This window comes from Rhineura floridana, chromosome 3 (assembly GCF_030035675.1).
Source record: "Rhineura floridana isolate rRhiFlo1 chromosome 3, rRhiFlo1.hap2, whole genome shotgun sequence".
In the NCBI taxonomy this organism is placed as follows: Eukaryota; Metazoa; Chordata; class Lepidosauria; order Squamata; family Rhineuridae; genus Rhineura; species Rhineura floridana.
Window position 1 is genome coordinate 138,528,673 of NC_084482.1, and position 26,338 is coordinate 138,555,010.

The 26,338-nt window shown below is 41.2% G+C and overlaps 1 protein-coding gene across 1 annotated transcript in view; it reads right to left on the bottom strand.

The window, feature by feature from the left end:
- Window positions 1-1,373: 1,373 nt before the first annotated feature.
- TAMM41 (TAM41 mitochondrial translocator assembly and maintenance homolog) overlaps window positions 1,374-26,338 on the bottom strand; it is a 49,732-nt gene continuing 24,767 nt past the window's right edge. Inside the window, exons 6-8 of the mRNA XM_061618091.1 lie at window positions 25,282-25,447; window positions 16,535-16,597; window positions 1,374-4,838 (exon numbers count right to left, since the gene is read on the bottom strand). Of these exons, the coding sequence (XP_061474075.1) occupies window positions 4,765-4,838; window positions 16,535-16,597; window positions 25,282-25,447 (303 nt within the window). The 3' untranslated portion in view covers window positions 1,374-4,764. The remainder of the gene's footprint in view (window positions 4,839-16,534; window positions 16,598-25,281; window positions 25,448-26,338) is intronic.

The following is a 26,338-nucleotide window of genomic DNA, read 5'->3' on the forward strand; positions in this document are numbered from 1 at the left end:
CTGCTTGTGGGAGATAAGAGAAGGATAGGAGATATTGACCTGACGCTGAACGGGGTTAGATTGTCCCTGAAGGACCAGGTTCGCAGCCTCGGGGTCATTCTTGACTCCCAGCTGTCCATGGAAGCTCAGGTGTCAGCGGTGAGCCGGGCAGCTTGGTATCAATTACATCTGATACAGAGGCTGCGACCCTACCTTCCGGTCCATCTGCTCCCACGGGTGGTGCATGCCCTGGTCTCCTCTCGCTTAGACTACTGTAATGCGCTCTACGTGGGGCTACCCTTGAAGACGGTCCGGAAACTACAACTGGTACAGAATGCGGCGGCACGGTTGATTAAAAACAGCCGCCGCCGGGATCATATCACCCCAGTGCTAGAAGATCTGCACTGGCTACCAGTTGTGTACTGAGCCCAATTCAAGGTGTTGGTGTTAACCTTTAAAGCCCTATACCGTGTCGGTCCAGTTTATCTAAAGGAGCGCCTCCAGCATCACTAAATATGCCGCCTGACGAGATCTGCCTCACAAGACCTTCTCTCGGTCCCACCAGTTAAGACAGCTAGGCTGGTGCAGACCAGAGAGAGGGCATTCTCAGTTGTGGCCCCTGCCCTCTGGAATTCTCTGCCATACGACCTTCGCCATGCCCCCTCCCTGATAGGTTTCCACCAAGGATTGAAAACTTGGTTGTTTCAGCGGGCATACAGGTCTCCTAGATAGTTTTAGTTTACAGTGTATAGATGTAGGTTGGTGGATTATAATTGTATTATATGTTAAAACTGTATTATATGTTGTATTTTTAATTATCTACGCCGCCTAGAGTGGCCGTTCATTCGGCCAGATAGGCGGCCTAAAAATAAAATTTTATTATTATTATTATTATCAACAAGAGCACCATAATTTTGGAATAACCTCCCCAGACCGATCTGCAATATACCAATCTTATTATCTTTCAGCTTTCAATGTTTTCTTATTTCTTGATATTGCAAGACATGATTTTGGGAGGGCAAGATCAGCAAAATTGTTTCCGTGCATCATTTGGATTCCAATATCCCACTGCTCAAACCTTTGTTTCCCCAAACCCTCTTCACTGCCAAATTTCTAGCAACTGACCTGATTTGCTCTCAGGGAATCTGCCAAGTTCCTGAAAGAGGTCAAGAAGAAATTCTCTTCATGATCGTTAACCCTTTAGATTCAAATTGCCCTTCATTAGCATAAGACATGGGAACATTTTATTAGCATACAATTGCTAGATAGCTTTTCACCAGCCCTGTCCTTTACAATAGGTAACTGAATAGTTAAGTACACACTTGACTCACACAACAGGCTTCACTGTCAGAACACAGGAAGCTCTTATACCATTGGTATAAATCAGATCATGATTTTATATTTTATTTTGATTTATTTAAGACTTGAAGGCAGTACATTTACATTTTTAAGCTATTTATTTACCAATGTTTCTAAGCAGTTTGCATAAAAATGAAGAAGTACACAACATATACAATCAATTAAAATTAATAATAAAACATAAAACTACTTTAAAATGACTACTAAACTAGAAGGGCCTTTGTCAAGTGCCTGAAGTTCAACAGGCAAGGGGCCTGTCTAATCATAACTGGGAGGAATTCCACAGAATCTTGCCCACAATACTGAAAGCATGGCTTCTGGTGCATATGAGCCGTGCATATGAGCCATGGGGGATCACTAACAGACACTCCCTAAATTCACTGATATTGTCCACGTCTGTTTTATGTTGTAGTTTATGATGTGATTTTTAAATGGTGGTTAAGTCACCCTTGAGTTGTGCATAGGCATTAGAAGGATGAGATAAAAAATTCTGTATAAATAAAAAGAATAAATACTCTGACTGGTAGCAGCTCTACTGCATTTTCAAACAGGTGTCTTTCCCAGGTGTACCTGGAAATGACACAGATAATTATGTTGCATCCATGTGCCCTAACCCAGAGCTGCAACTTTTCCTCAACCATTGGCACAACAGGTGTGAACGGGCCACAAGATTCCAATTGCAATTGCAATTGCAATTCCAATCTCAGATCCCAATTCAGCACTTCAAGAAACAGCCCCACCTTGATCCAAAGCGCCTTGTAGGCTACCTGATTTCAAGGACCCATTTTTTCCATCCACCCCAAATCACTACTGGGAAATAAAAAAAATAGGTACCTTATTTTCTTTTGACAGATATGGATGACATTTGCAGACACAGTAACCCTTCCCAAGTGGATAAAGCCTGCCAAATTACAGCCAAATAGGTCCAGAGCCTTTTATACTGGACACTTTTAAACTCTGATTATTTATTTAGGAAACATCTAGCTTTTTATTCGGGGATGGAATTGATAGGCAATGTCAATCATTCTGAGGGATACCGCGGTGGTTTCCCTGCAAGGGCAGTTGTTACAGTTCTAGCATTTTGCAGGCATGAGGGAGGCACCAGTCAAATTGCACACAAATAGGTTCAGGGGCTTTTACACTAGGCACCTTTAAAGTTGATTTTCTGTGGAAAGAATTAAAAAGGGATTCACTTTCTGGATAAAATCATTACCATGATTACAAGCTAAAACACTCAACCACAAAGGAGGTTCCCCTCCTGATCCTGGTATTTTTCTTAAGCGAGATACTTTGCCCCCTGTCCCTGTCAGCACCACATAATTTTGGCATTTTCCTTATGGTGAGCTTAGAGATAGTTTCCCTTTTCACATGCACTTATCTGCAGAGTTTGATGTCTGGATCACCGCAGTGCCACAAAGAGATTTTGGGGTCTCCGTTTTGACTAGGGCAGCCTTGTATCGATTGAACTTTTCTTTGGGCAAGCCCCAAATTCCTCCAAGCCAGGTTGGGGAACCTTTGGCTTTTCAGATGTTGCTGAACTACAACTCCCCATCAGCCTTAGCAAGCATATTCAATGTCCAGGGTTGATGGGGGTTGCAGTTCACCAACACCTGGAGAGCCAAAGGTTTCCTGCACCCACTCCCAAGGCATCCTGCTTCACCTTGGGATTTGTCCAAATGCAATGCACACTTCTAGCTGACATACTAAGGTTTTCCCAAATGCTTGCATGTTGGATGAGTAACATCTAAACTGTACTCACCATCCCACATTAAGCACGAGCTTGGCTCAGTTCATGTGCAAAGACTGTCATCATATAGCACATGCACATAGCCCCATTTTACTATTTTTTCAAATGACACAAGCCTTATTTTTGTGGTTGCTTTTTACTGCATTTATTGCCAGAATTTAAAGCTTAAAATTATCCAGGGGGCGGGCATCACTATTATCAAGCCCTCATGCCAACAGGGCTGCAAATCACATCTGCATATACTTACCTGCCTTGAGCCCAAGAGAGAGACAGTAACTATAATCAAATTAAAATTACTTTTTAACCTGTAAGCCTTCGAATCAAACATGAACTAATATGACCATTTATCATGCATTATCTTTAACAGAACTGTCTTTTTTATTTCCCTAGTTCTATCTCTCCATATTCTTCATATTACTTGTCTTTAAATGGAACTATCGCTTGCAATGAAGCCCAAACACACCTCTTTGAATGGTAGACATCTGTGAAAGGCAATTTATCTGAAAAAGCAGCTTTTAGCACATGGAGATAAGTGAGGTTTAATATCAGTGCTGTTATCTGAACCCCCTTTCTTTGGTTTGTCTTCCTTTGTGCCTCAGTAATTAAAGTTCACAAGTCGGGGGGGACAGTCTATACCAGTAAGAAAACTGTTCCCTGATTTTAACCACAGGCTGACATTAAAAGCACTCTAAACTGGCAGTGCAGCAGAACTCTTAAATTATATAGCTAAGCGCCCATACATTATTGGACCCAGAAGATCAACTGTAACCTGACCTTGTTTTGAAATATGACCCGCTCACTGATATTTGGCCGTGAATTATACAACCATCATCTATGCTTTAAAAATTGATGGCTGACCTTTTGCAAAGTTACTTGACATGTAACTCTACACAGCAAGAGGACAGAGAGTAAAATAATTCAGTTCAATACTATTCAGTTTTCTTAAGCTGTGTAACTAGACCTTTATGAGTTCTTGGTGAAGTTAAAAGATGCAACAGTATGAGTTGCTCCTGCAAAAGAACGGTTAGCACAAACTGCATGATCAAAGGAGACTAGAAAAAATGGTAAAAGAAGACATTTTTGAAAGAATCCTATTTGGACCTTTGTTAATTGTATTCATGGAGGGGCCACAGAACCACATGAATTGCCACCCTACGAACTTCCTGCATTGAACAGAAAGATCTAGGGGGGATTGTAAGGATGTTTAGCTAAATAAGAAGATATCTTTCTGCAGTAGTTAGTTAAAGACTTCTGGTTTTAAATTTTTGTATGGTTTTAGTGTGTATTCATATATGCCACAAACAGCTCTGGCATATTTTTTATGAATAGTAATGTATAAATATTTTTACAAAAATAAATAACAGTCTTCTGCACGATTGGAAACCCTGATCATGCAGGGCTCCTGGTCGTAAGGTGGTCTGTAACATAACACAACACACAAGGAAGCAGTCACTCTGGAAAGGTAGAAAAAAGGTGGGGGAGAGAATCCCCTTCATCAACAAACCAAAAGTGAAGCTCTCCTGTTTATCTTCTGTGCAACACTGTCTGGGTATAAATAGCATAAACATGTTTCTGCATATTCTTAATTTTCCAAGGCAAGATGATGCAACAGGTAGAATTGAAATAACCTTCAGTTACAAAGCTGAATCGATTTTTCAAAATGTTCAGTTCCATGAGCATCATGTCTTTTTCAGCCATCCTTTTGACATTTTGTACATCTTCTTCATGCTGTAAATCACTGACTTTTTTATTCCTTTAGAAGAAAAAGAAATGAGACAATTTTAGTGGGCCAGAATTCAACCCTTTACATTGAGAGACAAGAAGTCCTTGCCTCTCCCTAGCTATGAAAGCATGCAAGAGTTTTCAAGTGCCAAGGAGATAACTTGAGCCATGTTAGCATAATCATATTTGAGAGATCACAGTGATTACTATTTACAGGAATCTGTTTTAGTATTTGGACGTCTGCTAAAGGCTCTCATTTCAGCACACTTTCCATGTAAGGTTTTAGTTTGGTAAAACCTACTGGGTTTTTTCTCTTTTAAATTTTGGCTGCTGTTTTAAATAATCTTTTATTTATTGGCGTTATCATTTTCTTGTTATTATTTATTACTTTTAGCATATGCTTTAATTTGTCAGCCATCTAAAAAAAATGACAGAGCAGAATAATAATTTCTGCATGACTCCACTATGCTCATTTTTTTCTCTTGAATACTCTTGGTTATTGCTCTCCATTAACAAAAGATTAAATATTTTAAAAGCAAGGGATAACTTTAGTAGCACTCCAGATGTTTCTGAAGTTTAGAACAGCTCCAGTAACTAGAATTTTATACTATATTACCCAATGAAACACACAACCATTCTTAAATCAAGAAAATCTTGCAATTATATCAGTCAATTAAACATTTTAGCTAGTCCCCAATGCATTTCTAAAGAGGCTCATTTCTAAATCCAACTCTTTAAATGTCTCTCCTGATTTCAAACTCTACAAAGTAGGTGATTTTTTTGTAATCTTTCAGCAAAGATGACCATCTTCAAGATTTCAGTCAGCAAGTCTGCTGGTGCTATGTAACTAAACACCATACATGCAAGTACTTCCTTCTAGCTCTGATATTTGTCACTTTAAAAACTTCCTGGTATTTTCACTCTGAGAAAATGGAAACAACCCCCATCCCTGGTTTTTTCAAGCTAGATCTGTGCCTGATATAGCTTCCTTTGCTTTCTGTTTCACACTTCCATACAGCCTGGAAAAACAGCTGCCATGTTTCATAGTTGACATGTGCACCTTACAATGTATGCTACATGCAAGCATGCAGGATGTTTTCTTCACTCAGAATGAAACAGAGGAATATTTGTCTAAATCTGTCTATCAAACAAGAAGCGGTCATAATCAATGAATGTGGCAAGCAAGACTGCCTGCATGGGAACCTTACACAGAAAATAGTGAAAGGAGGCACGAGGTTTGCACTGACATTGTTCATGCTTCCTGTGGAGAGTCTAAGCTTGGAACGTCCCTCACTTTTAATTTGTCTATGACTTAAGGCATCTTGCCATCAAGGAAATATACAAGTTTTCTACCTCTCCCCGTTCCTCTATCCACATTTGTGTGTATTGTGCAATGTCCACAAATATCCAAATTTTGGAATAATTTGAAGATGTCCCCTCAGATATATAGAATCAAACTAGCATTGACTTGCGTACACAGATCGGTCATTTCTGGTGAATCTCCTAACTTTAGGAAATACACCATCATGACACCCTGTGTCCCTGAGAGATTACGAGCAATCTTTCATTAATAAGGATGTATAAAAACAGCCACTGAATCTGTCTGCTGCTGGTCTATGCGATTTTTTCACTACATTTTAAAAATCTCAAGATTTACAACCTTGTGGATTTTTCTTCTACTTAGCTGTTAGTGTTTTCTGACTGGACTTTTAAAAACAAGCAACACTGCATTTGGTAAAATTTAATTAAAATACATACATAAACAGAAAATAACCCTATTCAAATATAATTCTTGATCATGCATTTGTTACATTCATATTTAATTACAAAAAGGGAAAGCAATATCTACTTCACAACAAAGTCTATAAATGTGCATAGTCCAGGAAAGGCGCCCTTCTTTATCTTTACTATTGGCATAATCAATAAGGTCCCACCAAATTCTAACTAAAGTATCTTGTTCTTCTTTTGTGCATTCGTTTTGTTCAGAAGTACTACTTGCCAGAGTTTTTGTTACCAAGATTCCAATGTAGTAACATTGACAGAACTTCAATATTTGGCAATCAACAGCCCTTGCTGCAAATAACAAGTGGCTTACTAGTTCTTTATTTAGGATAACACCATATTATTTTAAAAAATCAGCAATGCAAATTGTGAGGAAAGCAAGACTGAGGTGCAGGGAATGCTTATCGAATTTGCAGATGATACAAAATTGGGAGGGATAGCTAATACACTGGAAGACAGAAACAAAATTCAAAGTGATCTTGATAGGCTGGAGCATTGGGCTGAAAACAACAGAATGGAATTTAACAGGGATAAGTGCAAAGTTCTACATCTAGGAAAAAGAAACCAAATGCACAGTTATAAGATGGGGGTATCTCACTCAGTAGTACTAAATGCGAGAAGGATCTTGGAATTGTTACTGATTACAAGCTGAATATGAGCCAACAGTAAATTTGGCTACAAAAAAGGCAAATGCTATTTTAGGCTGCATTAACAGAAGTATAGTTCCCAAATCATGTGAAGTACTAGTTCCCCTCTATTCGCCACTGGTTAGGCCTCATCTTGAGTACTGTGTCCAGTTCTGGATACTGCACTTTTAAGAAGGATGCAGACAAACTGAAACAGGCTCAAAAGAGGGCAATAAGGATGATTAAGGAACTGGAAACAAAGCCTTATGAAGAGAGACTGAAAGAACTGGGCATGTTTAGCCTTGATGACTGAGGGGAGATATGCTAGCCCTCTTCAAGTACTAGAAAGGCTGTCACACAGAGGAGGGCCAGGAACTCTTCTCGATCATCCCAGAGTGCAGGCCATGGAATAATAGGCTCAATTTACAGGAAGCCAGATTTTAGCTGAAAATCAGGAAAAACTTCCAACAGTGAAAGCAGTATGACAATGTAACCAACTGCCGAGAGACGTGGTGAACTCTCACCACTGGAGGCATTCAAGAGGCAGCTGGACAGCTACCTGTTGGGCATGCTTTTAGCTAGATTCCTGCATTGAGCAGGGGGTTAGACGTGATGGCCTTATAGGGCCCTTCCAACTCTTATTATTCTATGATTCTATATTTGTTTTGTAATTACTCCAGTTTCTCTGAATACTAGTTCCACACTCCCACCACATGTGCATATTTGAACCAATAAGATAGCATCCTCTCCAGCAAAGTGAGGACAATCTAGTGTTGATCAAAGAGATATTATGAGGTTTAAGGTGCCACTTATGGATGATCTTTACATACAGTTCTCTGGTATTGGCAGACATACCCTTAAAAGGAGGCTTGGACTAGACCAGGATGCTTCATCTATTTGAATAGTCACATTCCAAAATTGGTCCAGCTCCCTCGTGAAGTTCCAAACTCTATTTTAAATAGTAATTTGTAAATATTTTAGACAAGCCCCTTTGCATTTGAGGTATAATCTAATAACAGTCTTTCAAATCCAGTCAAACCTACAAATGTGCATTCTCTAACAACTGGTTTCACTAAGAAGGCTCGCATCTGCCCCCAATTAAGCCATGGAAATGGTGTAACTCCAAGCCTGTCTTATATGATCTCATCAGGCACTACATCTCCGTTCTCATAAAAATCATGGAGACTATATAAATTCTTGGAGCACCAGTGTTTCACATATATTGATCTATGTCAATTGAAAAAGACAGGATGATATACCACTGACTGATTCACATCCTTGTGGATTTTTCTTCTATTTAGCCAACAGTATTCTCTGACTGGACTTTTGAAAATAATGCAAGTATTCCTGTTGTTTAAAACAAGAGCCATGAAGTGTTTCAATAGTGTATATTAACAGATAACGTGTAGCATCCAATGGGTGTCCTCCACTGATTAAAGGGATCCAGCAGCAGAATGGGGAGGGAGACCATTCTGGCTATTCCTCTTCCCCTGCACTCTCCACACCCTCCCCCAAATCTGCTCAGGAGGAGCTCTTCTGTCAGCAAAGGAGCATTCCCTTTGGATAGCACCCACTATGATGCACTTTGTACAATATGTTTTTTACATGTTGTAGCCACCTACCAAAACTTGACTACACATTGTTAGTAGCAATGTTGTTGTTCTGTTGCATGTGAGATAGCAAAGGTCAATTCCATGCTTAAATCCTATTTTCTAATTCTCTGAGTGTGGATCCTTATATATAGATAAAACAGCAACACACACACACAAAAAGAATAAGCAGGGAGAACCCCAAGGTTTGCAGGAAATACTCAAGGAAAAAAATATTCAGAGGGGAACCCCAAAACAGCCAAATAAAGACTGAGCATACTCAGTGGGCATGAGATACTGATAGACTTTTGAGGAAAAACAGAATGGGGATGAAGTGGGGGAAAAGAAAGAACTGGAACATCCTGGAACAAGGCATAACTTGCTTACTTGCTAGAATCCTGAGCAGGAGCACTGTATGCTGCAACATTTTGTTGCAGATGCCACTGCTGATGTGTCTATCCCAATCTCATGGAATTTTCTAGTCATAGCTATCAGTCTAGAATAGGGAGGGAGGAGGTCTAAGTTTATTGTTCTTTCTATGCAGCAGTCTGAATGCAGCCTAGCGTTGCTCAAAGCTTTTATAATTAGTCCCCTTCTAAACTTATTTTACTTTTTGAACCCTGTAAATCAATCAACAACCACATCTTCAGCAACTAACACACAACCTTCCCATACAGATTTATTTATGCAGCCCACTGCAGCGTGTTTAAGAATTTGTGGAGTGTAACACCGATCCAACCCTAGCATGTAGAAGAGAACTAGAATGGGGCAGCTAAGGAGGAGGAAGATTTACCGTTGCCCTCTCTGCTCTCTGATGCTTTGCTACTAGCTTTATATTGCTCTATTATTGTTTTTAGTACATTGAAAATTCTCGTGAGTGTGTCTGAGAGACAGAGAGACAGAGAGAGAGAGAGAGAATGCCTCTCTGTAATTTCCATGGCTTACAACTAGTAGGCCTCTGCTACTGGGAGGGAAATGTACCTGTCTCCTGCAGGAGCAGAAGTAGTGGCAGCACCAAAGCACAAGACAGATTAAAGCACGGGACAAAACCTCAAAACAGCATTAAGTTACAGAAGGCTTTAGTCCAACTTATAAAATGTCCAGGATGTCTTGGTTTACCCCAGGAGTAGGGAACCTTTTTCAGCCTGCAGACTGCATTCCCTTCTGGGCCACGTTCCAGGGGTGTTCAGGGCCAGAGGCAAAAGAGGGCAAAGCAATGGATGTTTTACCTTTCTACAGTAGGCTTGTTTCCATATACTCACACCCCTCTCTGTCCAGACAAGCAAGAGGCATCATCAGAGTCCAAGGCCACATTCCAGCCAGGCAAAAGCATCTGGGGTTGCGAAGCAAGGCCAGTGAGGGGAGTGGCCTGGGGAGAGCTCCAAGGGCCAGGCAGAGAGGCCTGGACAGCCACATTTGGTCCCTGGGTCCAAGGTCCACCTTCCCTGGCTTACACCTACTTACAACTTGTTCCTGAGACATCCTGACCGGCCTCCCAGAGGTCTTCTGTATCTTTAAAAGTTGTGCAGGGGGAAGAGAGAATTCCACCTTGTGATTTTTCCCATTACAGTGTTGCAAGACCACCTGCACTTGGCTGACTTTCTCTTCTCCTAAAGATACAGGATCAGCCTCAGGCCATGAACCTGGCAACCCTATGCCCTACTGAAGTATTCCAAGGAGCTATACTCTTTCTATATAAAACAAAAATGCACAGTCGTTGGGCATTGTGTATCTCTGATTAAATGGTTTCTGAATACAATGTTGAGGTTTTTGCTTGGTCTATGGCAGCAGCTTCTTTCCCCTGAGCAGAACATCATGCTCCCTCCAGATACATTGTGCCCCACAGCTGTGGAGACAGCACACTTCGCTTTGAGAACCAGTGGCACAGCCGGTGAAAGAATCTGAATTTTGCATCAACTAGCAGAAAAAAGCTGCCTTGGTGCCACATGTTTTTGTTGTAGAAACTGATACTTAAAAAAAAAAACCTAACATTGCTGGCCTGAATAAAGTTGAGCAGTGATACTAATACTCTGAGGTCTTTCCCCTCAGGAAGAAAAAGGGGGCTGCCATCAAAAGAAATTCATACAAACACTACTCATACATTTATAGGGCAACAGGATTGCTTCCAGTCCACACACCCCTTGCTGCTGATGCCCCCTCTGGCCATGCCCCATGGCAGCTGTGCATTCAGCCAGCATGTGAAGTGTTCTTATGTATTCAGGACATCTACACCTGGGGTCAAACCAGGATCCCCCTTCAAGAGGAAACACTCTTTGAACATAGGGCCACTTCACAACACAATTTAACATGCAACAGCTGTGAGATGTGTGGCTATGGGGGTAACCTTCTTTTGCCCCCACCAATGCATAGGGAACATTCATACAAACACCCTTTTTAGAACTTTTATCCTCCGGGAAACAAACAACATGAAAACAGTATATATTTTATGTACTGTAGTTTTACCTTACAAAAACTTATATTTTATCAAAATCTCAATATTGTATTGTGCCAAATGCTCTCTTTAGGCTCGGTGGGTTGCCTTGGTCTCTATGGCTTCTTGGTCCACGGCGTTTGCATGATGTATGAGGCTATGAGAAAATCCATCTTCAAAGAACCACCAATGCTGTTTGATAGCTTACAGAGTGGAGAGGGCAGGCTCAATCTTTAAAAACAAAATGGGGTGCTGGAGCCACCCCCATCCTAAATGTCTCCAAGTAAGCAATTCTGAAGTACCTCCACTCCTGAAGCTGCACTGACTTCTTACAGAGGAAGGGAGAGGTCAAATCAAAGCTACTACAGAGCCAAGGAGAGGAAATGCAGGCAAGGCTAGATGGCTTCTGAACCTTGTCGCTGTGAATTACCAATGCGCCTTTAGTGCTTGGGAGGGGATCCCCCCATCCCATTATTTCTACAAATAAAAATCAGAATCTGGAGGGGGGTTACCCTTCCATCCCCAGGAATATCTAGAAGGTGTATCTACTGGAATGTAATAGCAATGAATGCCTTGGCAAAAAGCTAAGCATGACTAGATCATTACTACAAATATAACAAAACATTATTTTAATTCACATAAGGTTGCCAAATGCAATTATTCTGTGTATGTGCGTATCTATCTATCTATCTATCTAGCTATCTAAAAGGAACAACCCATGCAACAGTCCTTCAAAGCAGCTAAAAATACAACCTTTTCAAAGCTTTAAGTTCCAAAAGACTGTAAGGCCAAGAGGAAAAATAAATCAATGGATGGTGCCACTTCTAATAGAAACCAGACCAGAAGTCTTGCCACAGATGTAAGAAAACAGACACGCCGTTTTTCTTGAAAAGCTAAATAGGGCATCTGACAGTAAACAAAAATACAGGGCTCAAACCAGTTTAAAACCACATTGGCAGAAAAAGATGAAGGGAAATCCTGCTGGACGGTTTAAAAGTCTTTGTTGTGCTCCTCACCGAATAATGTTTGCAAGCAGAACACAGCAGCTACATAATGATTGCCATCTAGGATCCAACAGATGGTCTGTCGATATTTCAGAACTTAACAAGTGCTATTTTACCTGTGTTTCAGCGTTTGTTAAAGTGTTTTTAAAAGATACAGGCTTCATATTGAAACAAGTAACTGTTGGATTGTTATATGCTAGCTGAGCAACAGTAAATGTTGACAACATATACCAAGTCCTACCTAGATATGAACCATATTTAGAATGACTGCCAGGGAAGGGGAGGGAAGGGAAAGAGGGAGATGAAAGGAAAATGCAAGTTGCTAATGCAACAACGTCTGGCTTTAAAATTCTGCCTCAAGCCTGCCATTAAAATTTGAATAAAGTCTGCGTGGGAAAGAGGAAAAAGGGCGTAGGAGCTGGGTGGATAGTACACCAACAATAAATAATACTCACACAAGTCTGTGCTAGTTCTAAGATTCATTAGGAGAATTACAGTTGTAAGAGGAGGAGGATGGTTAAGTGGTTAAACCGGTATCTTTGGATACAACTGAATATATGAAAAACACCCACACACAGCAACCAAACCTAATTGTGTTTATGTTCTTAAGACATCTGCTGCACTGCTATCATCAATGCACTTGCACAGGGAAGCCACAAACTTATCTATTAGTAAATTAGTGTGTTAGGAGCTCAAAGTCAAGAAGCATAGGGATTCCTAACAATTAAACAGTTTTAAAACAGATGGCTAATGCTCCAGCATGCAGGTGTTAGCAACTGGCCTCTAGTGGCAAACAGCTCATGTATTTATGAAGCCTCAACTCAACTAGAGTTTCCAGAAGCCTGCAACAAAAGTTTCATGAGGTTGTATTATATTCAACATAGTGCTAAGGCGTACATTCCATCAGTGCATTTCAATCAGGATTTATCCTTGCGCAATGAAATACTCTCCCTGTCTCCTGCACCTGCACGCCCCTTAATATTGTTGTGGGTTTTCCCCCAACCCTCCAGAGCAGATTTGGGGATTTCGCAGGGTGGACCTGTTGTCCAAGTGCTAACCTTGTGCTGGTACTATTGTGTAGTTGAATACCACCCACAATCTTCACATTATTCATATTATACAAAAGAGACAAGAAGGACAAAGCAAGCCCACTCACTCCTTTCTCACTTTACAGCTAAGTCAACAATGGTAACTAATGTAACTTCTTCAGGTGAGTTTCCTACACATTTAATGAACAGCACAGGCATGCGGGAGAAGTGGCGAGAATAAACCAGTGTCTGTTAATCAAACTAAAAATCCCAAAACTGAACATATTGCACACTGTGACATAAGGAGCTCTTTTCAAGGCAGAACTACACATTATACCTATGTTGTCATTTTTTTTAATACCCCAGGTGAAATATGCCTGGGAGGAAAAATCATATTATATTTAGCTGGATAGTGTAAATTGTTAAGAGATGTCCTTTTTGTGTCAATTGGCTATAATGGGTCTGCGGTTGTGTGGCTGTTTATTAATGAACTGGCTGAGTGTCTGTGATTATAACTGAGCAAGTGGACTGCAGGTGGTATGTGCCTAAGGGGAGTAAATCGTGAAGGGGTTTCAACAAGACAGGCTCTCTCACTGACTGTGGGGAGGGACAGGCAGTGGCCAGAAGACCTTTTTTATGCCAGCAGGCCTATTCAGTTTAAATGTTCTGAAGATGAGTCAGTCATTTCAATGATTATTTTGTATTGTTTTATATGTTTTGTGTTTTATTACATTTGTATAAATTGTTGTACATCACCATATTTTACATGACTTGACAGTATATAAATAATTTGAATAAAAATAGAATAAAATAAAAGAACGGGCTATTTCCCCTACTCCTTCCATAATATGCAACACAATTTACCTCACAGCCCAGTGACATTGTATTTTTCATTTCTCCAGTCTGTCCCCCAATGATATTTAACATTTACATGAAGCTATTGGGAGCAGTCATTAGATCTGCGACAAGGTGTCATCAGTATGCTGATGACACCCAGCTCCAGTTTTCTGTAACATCTGACTCAGGAAAGGAACCCTACACCAGTGCCTAGACTCAGTCATAAGCTGGATGAGGGCCAACAAACTAACTCTGAATCCCAGCAAGACAGAAGCAGTGTGCTGAATGGTTTCCAATGGTTAACTGCCTGCTTCAGCTTGGGTTGTACTCCCTCTGGAAGAACAAGTCCATAGTCTAGGGATGCTCTTAGAGCCATCTCTATCGCTAGGGGCCCAGGTGATCTCTGTGGCTAGGAGTGCCTTTTACTAGTTTTAGCTGGTGAGACAGCCACAGCTGTTTCTGAAGCAGGATAGCCTGACAACTGTAGTCCATGCACTGGCTACCTCCAGATTGGATTATTGCAATGAGTTCTATGCGGGGCTGGCCTCGAAGCTGATCCAGAAGCTGCAAGTAGTGCAAAATGCAGCAGCTTGACAGCTTACCTGGGGCAAAATATTGCCATATTACAATGCTGCTGAAATAATTGTGCTTGCTGCTAATTAGATACCTGGATAAGGTCAAGGTTCTGGTACTGGTGTAGTACTTGGGACCAGAACCCAAAATATGCTCTCATCCCTTATATACCTGACTGATCACTGCACTCTGCAGGACAGGGCATCCTGCAAAATACCTTCTTATCATGAGGTCCATTCTGCACAATATCAGAACAAGGCCTTTAGTGTGATGGCACCTATCTTTTGGAATCCCTTCCCATTACATATCAGACAAGCACCATTTCCATTGTCTTTCAGGCTCCTGTTGAATACTTTCCTCTTTCAACAAACCTTCTAAGTGGAGATTTTTTAACTCAGTGGAATCTGTATTGGATTTGATTTTTTCTTATAATTGTTCTTATGCATGCAATTGTTTCAGATATGTTTTATCGTATTCTGAAATTGCTTCAAGATGCTTTATAAGAAGCAATTCATAATTGAAATAAATAATAAAAAATTACTGGCACTAGAAGAGAAATGGCCCTATCTTATGGTGTCAGAAGAAGAAGAAAGTCATACTACACATTTGTGAGTGAGATGAAGGAAATCAACACAGGACAGTATGTTTTGGTAGCCATCCCTATTGTTCTTACGATGTGTAGCTCTGTCCTTACATTACACGGGAAGGGCCGTGACTCAGTAGAGTGTCTGCCCCAAGTTCAATCCTTGGTATCTTCAGACAGGTAAGACTCCCTGCCTGAAACCCTGGAGAGCCACTGAGAGTCAGTGTAGGAAATACTAGAGCTAGATGGACCAGTTGTCTGATTCGGTATAAGGCAGTTTCCTATGTCTCCAGAGAAGCCTTCTTTGTGTGTTTCACATAAGTAGATGGTAAGAGTGTTGAACAGAGGCTCAGGGCCATGTATTTAGCCCTGTCCCAAATGTCACACTGTTCCTTCTGCCCCCACCTTTGCTATCATTGTGTTCTGGATAATGAATGCAGCCCCCACTCCACAGACAACACACTCACCCGAGCTCCCATTCAATATGCTTACCCACTACACAGGAGTAACGCATGAAAAAAGATGAATCTCATTAACCAGTTTCAACCAGCTACTTAAAATAAGGGGCAGTTCAGAGTTTACAGTGGCATAAATGCTTGCCATGTTAACACTAGAGTGCACATTCACCATCTGTCCCCAACTGTTTGGAGACATAAATAGCACTGGTGCCCATGCAGCCAACACACCTGCCACAATAAAGTATAAATTAGTTCCAATTTAACAGGAGGAGGCCTGCAAGAGTGGGTTTTTAAAATAGAATAAAACAGCAGAAAAAAACAGATCAAAACAGGCTTCCAAACCAATTAAAAATTAGGTCTGTGAATTTCAGTATTGTCCTTTGCTGTTCATTCATGTACTTGTTAAAAGTACAGTTGTTTTAACTATGCAATGCCCCAGTTTAGTGAGTCACTAACTCAGGCAGTCAATATTTCCACAAACAATTGCAGAAATATTTCTCAGAAGCTCAAGAGCACACAACACAACTTTGTTAGCAAAGGCAGCAATATGAAGCTCGCCAGGTGATTCAAATGGATGCTCTCAATGGCAGACAAGAATTTCTTGCAGAGTGCTCTGTACACAGCATCTGTCTGAACATCTTCTGAGCCCAACTAAGGTGCTGGTGCTTAGGGCACCTCAATCAGCAGGCTCTCTCGTTTCCATCCCTTAGTTCTGCAAAATCATTATTATTACTTTCTATAAGAGAATAAGTGTTGCATATATATCTTCCTCAAGCATAAGGTTCATCAGGAAAACATAACACCATATGCTCTTACCAGCTGTTAGGGTTGTTTTAGCACTCTGAATGAGACTGGACGATCTCACAATTCCTGAAATACCTAGAGAGAGAGAGAGAGAGAGAGAGAGAGAGAGAGAGAGAGAGAGAGAGAGAGAGAGAGAGAGAGGATAAACAAAAAACAGATGTTATCCATAATATTTTTTTTAAAAGGGGGGGGAGGGTCACAAGTCAAATATTTTTCTAGTAACACAATAAACCCAGCATGGCAGTATAACTTGTCTGTTATTCCATCCAATACAGTTTATTTTGCTTTTATCAAGTAGATTCAAAAACTCTTTCCAGTGATTTTACTATATTCAATACATTGATTTACATTAAAAAGATACTTTTGTAGGCCGTCTTATTACATGAGGCAAACTTGGATTTTGCAATGAAATATATACCCAATAAGAAGCTGCAGCCAATCACATTTCTTTGCTAATTCTCATACAGCCATCAGCTCATTGTTATTCAGTGAATATTCCTATATGAAACACGTATTCACAAACACACATTTGTTATAGTCATCATAAAGAATATATTGGTCTTTAGTGTTGTTTATCAGGATTAAAGTATTTTCCATAAAACAGGGTGGTTCACCTTTGGGAATGGACCACTTTTTCCATGTCCTCCTGGACCAAAATGGTGCTATCAGAACAAATGCTCCTTCCTGCTGCACCTTCTTGAATACTCATGCCAGCAGTGGTGTGGGTGGGAATGTGCATAGCAGTCCCTTGGGCTATGTGCAGTTTAATACATCTGTGCTTTCTGCCAGTGAGGATGGGAATCTTATGTAAAATCTCTTTATCCAGTATTGTTCTTGGATGTGAATAGGTCCACCAACTTCTTCTGAAGCGGCACTGTAGTTTTTTGAAAATGGTTCTGTTGAGCTGTTGCTCCCCGGGCATCAGAATCTTGTGGCTTAACTAATCTGCCTGCACATTTTTAGTCCTCCAAACATTTTCTGCTATCAATAAACTGAGGCTCCTCTGTGCCCAGGAGAGCAAGAGGATTGCCTCCACCCGTAGGGAGTGTGACCTTGTACCTCCTTGGTGGTTGATCGGTGCCTTGGTTATGGTGTTGTCAGTCCAAACTGTCACATGATCCAGTTTCAGAGAAGACATAAAGTGTTGTAGTGCTAACTTCACTGTTCTCAGTTCTAGCCAGTTTATGCTCTTTTTGGCTTCTGTTTTGGCCCAGCTACCTTGCACTGTGTTCCCCCTTCCAGTGGGCAGCCCAGCTCATGAGACTGGAATCTGTTATTATGACTTCTCAAACAGGATCTTTTAGTGGCATGCCTCTGTGCAGATTGCAAGTTTTTAGCCACCACCTGAGGGTGGGTACGGGGGGGGAGATAGGGGTATGTGTCTGTGTAGATTGTACTAGCTAAGGTCTTGGAATGGTAAGTATCCACTAGAGTGGTCTTGTGTGAAATCTTGCCCATGGTGTAAGCTGTACCATTGAAACAAGCATCCCTAACACTTTGGCTGGGAGCATTACATCTTCTGATGATTTGCTCACCAGACTGGGCGCTGCTGCTCTGATGTTCTCTACCCATTCCATCAATAGGGGACTCAATAGATACCAAGAAAGGAACTATCACCCTAAGTATTGAATGAACTGGGAAAGCTGTATGTGGCTCTTTGCTAGGTTTATCAGGAATGCGTAGCCATTCAAGGTTGACAGAGTAATGTTCAGGTCTTGATAAGCCTCCTTGAGTGAAGGTGACCAGATTAATATGCCACTGAGATAGGGATACAGATGTATCCCTTCTTCGCACAGATGTGCTACTAGTGTCACCATTATCTTCATGAAGACTCCTGGGCTGATGCTATCCTGAACAGCATTGCCTTGTACCAGAAGTGTTGATCCGCATAAGAGAAATGCAGAAACTGGTGGTGCTCTGGGTGTATGGGCACATGCAAGTATGCTTCTGTCAAGTCTATGGAAGCCATGGAAGCCTGAGGTTGGAGCAACTAACAGAGTTCAACATTTCCATTCTGCATTTGTAATACATTATAAATTTGTTTAAGTATTTCAAATCCAATACAGACCTCCAAGTGTTGTCTGGTTTTGGAATAATGAAGAGCAGTGAAATGACGCTTGAGAATCTCTGTTCTGATGGTACCTGTTCTATTGTTGCTACGTGGAACACATGTTCTATTGCTGCAGACGTTGTTCCTTTCTCCTGACTTTGGGGGAGTGAAGCTATCAGGAACCTGCCTGGAGGTAAGGATTGAAATTCAATTCTTGATCCATTTGTCCAACATTGTGGATTCCCATCTGTGGTACTATTTCATAAGCCTTCTGCCCACTTGAGGGCTTGCGTCAGAAATTCTTTTGCTGTTTCCCACTTCTTGCAGATAGGTTATTGGAGAACCTGTTGTTTTGGTTTGTGTTCCTCTGCTCTGGAACCTTGGGCATGTTACCAGTGAGTAAATGTTTTAGATCCTCCAGGAAAACAGGAGAGGAATGAGTTAACGGGAAGGCTGAGTGATTAACCTTGGCACGTTACAGACACAGCTGCGGGAGATTAGCTCTTCACACTTTAGCCCATAAAGCCGAGAGCTAGAGAGCAGCCTGTGTGGGGGTGTAAAAGGAGACAAAGGTGTTGATGTGGAGCGGTATGCTGGAAACTTTGTTGGTGACTTGTGCTAGTGAGTGTTTGAACTCTACTAATAGGACCTGTTGGTGCTACTTGCCAATAAAAGTCCTTCTTACTTGAAGTGCTTCTGTGTGTGACTGGCATTTACTCTACATTACTGGTACTTGGCTATAGACCTCATAAATACACGCTAACATTTAGGGTTATGGGCCCAGAATTTGGGGGCTAACCCACAGTACCAGTAAGCCAGAACACGCTGGAAGAAAGGAAAAACCAGCAGGACGACCGTGGTCAAGCTAAACACCTGGAGAAACCAATATGGCAATGTCCTACACCTCAGGTATGCCATTGGAGCGTCTAAATGACACGAATTACACAAGCTGGCGGATAAAGATGCAGATGCTGCTAATCCGAGAGGACCTGTGGAACGTCATTGAGGCAGACGCACCTTCTAACCCCACGGAGGAATGGCTACGCCAAGACCAGAAGGCAAGAGCTACTATTATACTTGGTGTACAAGACTCTCAGCTACTGTACGTAAGAGAAACAGAAACTGCAAGAGAGGTCTGGGAGAAGCTGCGGAGTGTTCATATTAAAATCACAACTGGAAGTAAAGTTCTGCTCGCGAGAAAGCTATTCCAAACGCGCTTAACAGAGGGAATAAGCATGCGTGAACACATACAAACTATTCGAGGCTTGTTTGTACAGTTACAAGAAAGAAATGTGGAATACTCGGACTTACAGCAAGTTTTTGTGTTACTTTCCTCATTGGATAAATCCTACGATGCTCTCATTTGCACGTTGGAAGCTATGCCCGAATGCGAGCTCACAATGAGTTATGTCTCTGATAAACTTTTGCGTGAGGCGGAACGTCGCACAGAAAGTCTGCAACATTCCACAAAAGGCACAGCACAGAGGAGAGAAGACACCAGAGAAACATCGGTAAAGAAATGTTTCAGATGCGGTTCTGAGAAACATTTACGCAAAGACTGCAAGTCACAAAGAAAAGCCGAGCGAGGTAAAGAGACTATGTTTGTAGGAGTCGTAACAGCAAAAGACAAAGAAGGAGAGAACGAAAATGCGGAATGGACTATCGATTCTGGATCATCTCAGTTTTTATGCAACAACAAAGCTATGTTTAGAGAGCTTAATGCCACTTCTGAACAAGTTTACTTAGCGGATGGAAAAACACGTGAGGTACTTGGGAGGGGTGTTATATATATACACTGTCTTAAAACGTTAGTCACAAATGTATTATATGCTCCTACTATTTCATCAAATTTAATGTCAGTTTCTAAACTGAATGCAATGCAATATGATGTATTATTTTCTAATGGAGTGTGTGAAATAAGGAAACAAGGGAAAGTATTAGTAAAGGGATATCTAAAGAACTCACTTTACATAATAGAGCAAATCCCTAAGGTGTCTGTTAATGTAACAAGAAACAAACCTAAACATGAAGGATACATTCATGATTTTCATAAAAAACTGGGGCATACAAGTTACTCTACGCTGGAACTAATGCCTAAGCACAGCGCAGACATAAAGTTTAAACCCTGTAATACCTTTGTTGAGTGCACTGTATGTAAAGAAACCAAAGCAATAGCAACACCTATTAGCACTAAATGTGATTGGAAATCCAAAAGAGCATTCGAGTTACTCAGTATGGATTTAGCTGGTCCATTTAATAAATCTAAGGGAGGTGCAAAATATTATTTGGTGATTATAGATCATTTCACAAAGTTTAGTTTTGTGTACCTATTGAAATCGAAAAATGAAGCGGAAAGACACATAAAGCAATTTGTAAAATGGGTAGAAGCTAAGCATAATATTAAGGTAGCGCAGCTTCATTCTGATAGAGGAGGTGAATTCCTTTCAGGATCATTTCAGAGATACCTTAAAGAAAGGGGCGTTAAGCATTCCTTAACGGCTCCAGGCTCTCCACACCAGAACGGATCGACAGAACGCCGTAACCGGAGCCTTCAGGATATGATGCGTGCTATGATGCGTGGCTGTAATCTATCATCCGGGTTTTGGGGTGAAGCAATTATGTATGCGAATTATGTTTTAAATCGACTGTATTCAAGCCCTATAATGAAAACACCCTACGAAATGCTGTATGGTAAAAAGCCAAAACATGCACACATAAAAGAATTCGGCGCAACATGCTGGGCTCACGTGCAGGAGGCACGAGGTGAAGATGAATGTGAACCATGTAAATGGGTTAAAGGGAACATTCTGGGATGTGAAAGAGCAGCATACAGAGTGTGGGTAGCAGGCTCACATAGAGTAGTACTAAGCAGGAAAGTAAGTAACAAACCACTCAGAGGTGGTGCATACAGAAAGGAAATTAATGTAACCACTGAACCCTTAAGTTCACAGGATGACATAGTGATTTTTCATAATGGAACGCTGACACACAGTCATGATGCTAACCAGATGCAGCACGCACGCGTAAATGAATCTGAGTCTGATTCAGAAACAGAAACGGAGACAGACACAGAGAATAGCAATAATGAAGAAGAGAGTATAGAACAAGCACAGAGTACAGAGCATGACAGAACGTTGATAAAACAAGAAACAGTTAATGTAAAGGTAGAAGGGGAAATGGAAAGCCAGACAGAAACAGAAACCGAGCCGAGTCAGTCAGAAACTGAGCCCCGAAGATCACAAAGGGCAACCCAGGGTAAGCCACCTGACAGGTTTACGGTAGCTAAAGTAAATACCCAGACAACCGTAGAACCGGTACAGTCCGATGAAGAAGAGGATGATTGGACTGCGCAGGATTATAAACTGTGGTTCGCTATGTTAGACGGGGGGAGAAATCGGATGGATCATATGGATGAAAATGTACCTTGATTGATCTACTGTATGTAACAATGCAACAGAAATGTATCTGGATCAAAATGTATGTTAAAAATGTAACAAACAAAAGAAGTTATTATGTAACAAAACCTGTATCTCCTTGTGAATCCAAAAGTGGGGGAATGTTACCAGTGAGTAAATGTTTTAGATCCTCCAGGAAAACAGGAGAGGAATGAGTTAACGGGAAGGCTGAGTGATTAACCTTGGCACGTTACAGACACAGCTGCGGGAGATTAGCTCTTCACACTTTAGCCCATAAAGCCGAGAGCTAGAGAGCAGCCTGTGTGGGGGTGTAAAAGGAGACAAAGGTGTTGATGCGGAGCGGTATGCTGGAAACTTTGTTGGTGACTTGTGCTAGTGAGTGTTTGAACTCTACTAATAGGACCTGTTGGTGCTACTTGCCAATAAAAGTCCTTCTTACTTGAAGTGCTTCTGTGTGTGACTGGCATTTACTCTACATTACTGGTACTTGGCTATAGACCTCATAAATACACGCTATGGTCTACAGGATCGGAAGTAACGAAACTCCTGGGTCCTGCCTCTAAAATGTAAAGCCCAAAAGGTTTGGTATGCTTGAAAACTATGAAAGGTGTGCTTCATCCTTCTTCTGGTTCCCATTTAACACCGCCTTCTCCTTGCCCTCCATTTCTACTAATACGTGTTTCAGCACTTCACCTCCTGTCAACTTCTTCCCATTGTATGGATCAATTGATAACATCAGGCATGAGGTGAGGTCCACCTCTCAATGGCAAAGCTATATGATCTGCCTTGCCACTATCTCCACTGCCACAGTTCTGGAGGCAAATTGAGTTACATTCACAGATACATCCACCACAAATGCTATTGCCCTTGAGATCTTGAGGGATGTCTAGCATTCAGTCAGGATGCTAGGATATCATCTGTCCACAGCTTAGTCACCCTGGTGAACACTGGGGCAGAACAGGATGCTCTTAGTGCACTTTCATCCACTTTCTTCAATGTGTAATCCAGCGTACACTTCATCATGTCACGGAATTGATTTTTCCCATCACTTGATAGGAAATGTTTGAACACCAGAACTGAAATGGTGTATCAATGGTATATGAAAGTGACTTCTTGGATTGTAAGGGTGCCTGCCACTCCACCTTTATCAGTTTCTTTATAAAGTTGGGCATTCTCACTACTTTCTCCATTGGCTTCGGGTAAGGCAACATCATTGCCACCCTAGAGGTTGTGGTTGGGGCAGGCTGCAGTGCAGGACCTTTTAATTCTAGTACTGCCATTGTCTTCACAAGTTATTGGTTTGAAATAAAAATCCTGAAATAAATGTGTTAAAACTTTTCCCTCTACATCAGAATCCTCACTCCATTCTGCGTCTTCCATCTCGTTACCATGGAATTCCTCCTCTCCTGATCTATGCAGTGCATAGATGCATAGGTGCAGTGGTCTGAAATTTTGCCACTTTGATTTCACATCCCCCCTCAGGGTCCTGTGAGTGTACGAGGGACGTTGATGTTGAGCTATCATATTTCTGGGCACTGGAAGCGATTGGCCAATATTGGCATCACTCTGCTGATTTAACATTTGTATCAGTAACTACCATGTTATCCAATAAGGAATGCGTTTGATTGTAGAGACCCTGTTGGTCCTGAGTAAACGATATGGTATTAGATAATAGTTCTGTTGACATCTCAGCCAATAGGGCTTCCTTTAGTTTCTTGATAAATACAGAGTTAAAAGACAAATGTTGTTCTTATACCATGCTGTGTTCAGAGATGGCGCAGAGGGACTGTCCTCAGAGAAAAAGCCATACAACATTGCATTTATATATTGGTTTTCTTGCAGTACAGCCTGTTGAACACACAGGGTTGTTTGATTTGACTCTCTTGTTACTAGTCCATTGCTACAGGGCTGTCCTTTCAGGTTATGAACACGGGCCAACAGAGATATTAACATTAGATGCTGGCTACTGTAACAGCTAGTGACCTTCCTCAACACTCTTAATGGTTTCTTTCTCTCCAGCCCCTCTGAGCCCCAGCTTGGCTTCGGAGGAATGCCAACTGCCACTTTTTTAATATTCTTAGTCATTCTTCATCAATTTATTCCAGACCACTTGATGTAAGTATACAATGTATTTCTGACCAGAAAGCACACACTATATTTATTTATTTATTTTATTGATTATCATTATTTTTACCCTGCCCTTTTTCCAAAACTGGAACTCACGGCGGCTTCCAGATAAAAGAACACATATAATTAAAAACATACAAAAGTCCAGATTAAAATAGAATTAAACTATTTACAGTATTAAAACCATTCAAGCAGGAACTTTTAAAATCAGGATAGTAATTAATACTTGGTAAATTAATAGGTTCGCAATCAGGGTAATTAATTGTTGGGAACGGAGCTGATTAGCAGTTGGAAAAGATAATCAGCCTCAGTGAATTAATTAATAGGAACAGGCAATTAATTAGTAATGAGCTAATTGGGGGGGAAAGTTCCAGCACTTTGAAGGGAACAGAAGAAACCCACATAAGATCAATAGTTTATCAGCCAAGGTAAATGGGATAGTCAGACCAGAGACAGCTACTGTATACATTCTAGCTGCAGTTCAGACTCAGACACACTCAACCAGTTAAGGGAATCCAAGGCCAGAAGAGTGTCAGCAAAAGTGTATTTTTCAAGCAAGGGAGAAAAACGGCCCAGGGGAGGTCCCGGGGAGGAACTACCCAGAAGCAATCTGGAGCTCTGATGTTTTGCCACCTTTTCAAGCAACTGGTGGAGAACAACCCATCTGGTCATGTCCCAGTGCCCACTGGAATAGATGAGAGTCTGGCAACATCTGGAGGACCACAGGTTCTCACCCCTTCTCCGTATAAAACTGTTGTGCAAAGCCAACACTACCAAGGGCCTGCTTCCATTCCAAATGGACTGTTCCCCTCTCTCACCACGGGACCATCTAATATCAACTGTTCTGTGAGAAAGATCATAAGATGCTAGGTCCTGCTGGAGTAGAGCTCTTTGTTTAATGTTTTATTTTCGTTAAATGTGCTGCTCTTCCACTGTGTATGCTTATAAATGCTGTGAGCCACTTTAAGGACTGAAGTCAAAAAGTTGGCCATAAATTTAGTTAAGTAAATAAAGTGTTCCCACCTTGCAGAGTCTTTTTTTAAAAAATAAAAAGTTACTAGATGTTAACTGTTTAAAATTCCGAAGTTACCACATGCACACAAGATTGATTCTTAAACACTACCTTCTATAAAGGGACTATTATTGTTCATAATCAGTAAGCCTACCACGGTGTACCACTAATCCACAGTCAGGGTCATGGGCGACTTGCAATAAAATTTCTTCCACATCCCTGTTCTTCCCTGGATGATCCACAAGAGAAGTTATTTGTTGTTGCAGGGTCCTTGGCAGAGCCATTAGTTGTGCAAATTGGCCTTCTGGACTCTTATCTATCTAAAGACAAAGAAGAATGAACACACATGATTTGGTGTTTTGTTTTATTTTTTAGCAACACTGCAAGATTCTAGTATCATATGTGATAGGCACACTCAGTAAGCTACAACATAGAGTGCTTGACTCCCCCTGCCCCCCCCAAATGCAAACACAAATAGCAACAGGCAAGTGAATTTTCCTATTATAGGAACACAGGAAGCTACAAAATACCAGGTCAAAACCAGTTACCTATCTAGCCTAGGAGTCCCCACTCTGAGTGGTAGCAGCACTCCAGAGGTCTTTCCCATTGCCTACTACCTAATCCCTTTAACTTGAGAAGCCAGAGATGTAACCTGAGATCTCCTGCGTGCAAAACATGTGCTCTGCCACTTAGCTATGTCCCCTCCTATTTTGTTGACTTTTCAGGTACCCTAGGCAGACACAGAAATATTTCAAATTCATCCAGCAGTTTTTAATATTGATTCAAACTTCCAAAACATTCAGTGATTCAAACATTACAAGTTTTATCCCTACTACACTGAGAACTCTACATCAAAATGAGAGCTAGTCTGAATAGTCAGTCAGAATAACTGGGAAGACCCAGTTCCTATTCTACTTTAGCCATGAACTCAGGAGGAGACTGTAGGAAACTCACTTGCACATTCACTCTCAATGGAGAGGGGAGTCACACGCAGATGTGCAACCTTCTCTAGCCTTTTTTTAAAAATGAAAAGCACCACCAGGAGGTAATCATTTTATGCCTTTTTTCAGCTCAAATTACTCATCCAGTGAAGGAAAAGAAACAGGGTGGAAAAGGGGGAAAATAGCATGCAGGGAAAGGTTTAATCATCACGTCCTTCACTCGTCCAAACAAATTTGCAGTCTCCTGAGGCTGATTTTAATTAAGTGTCA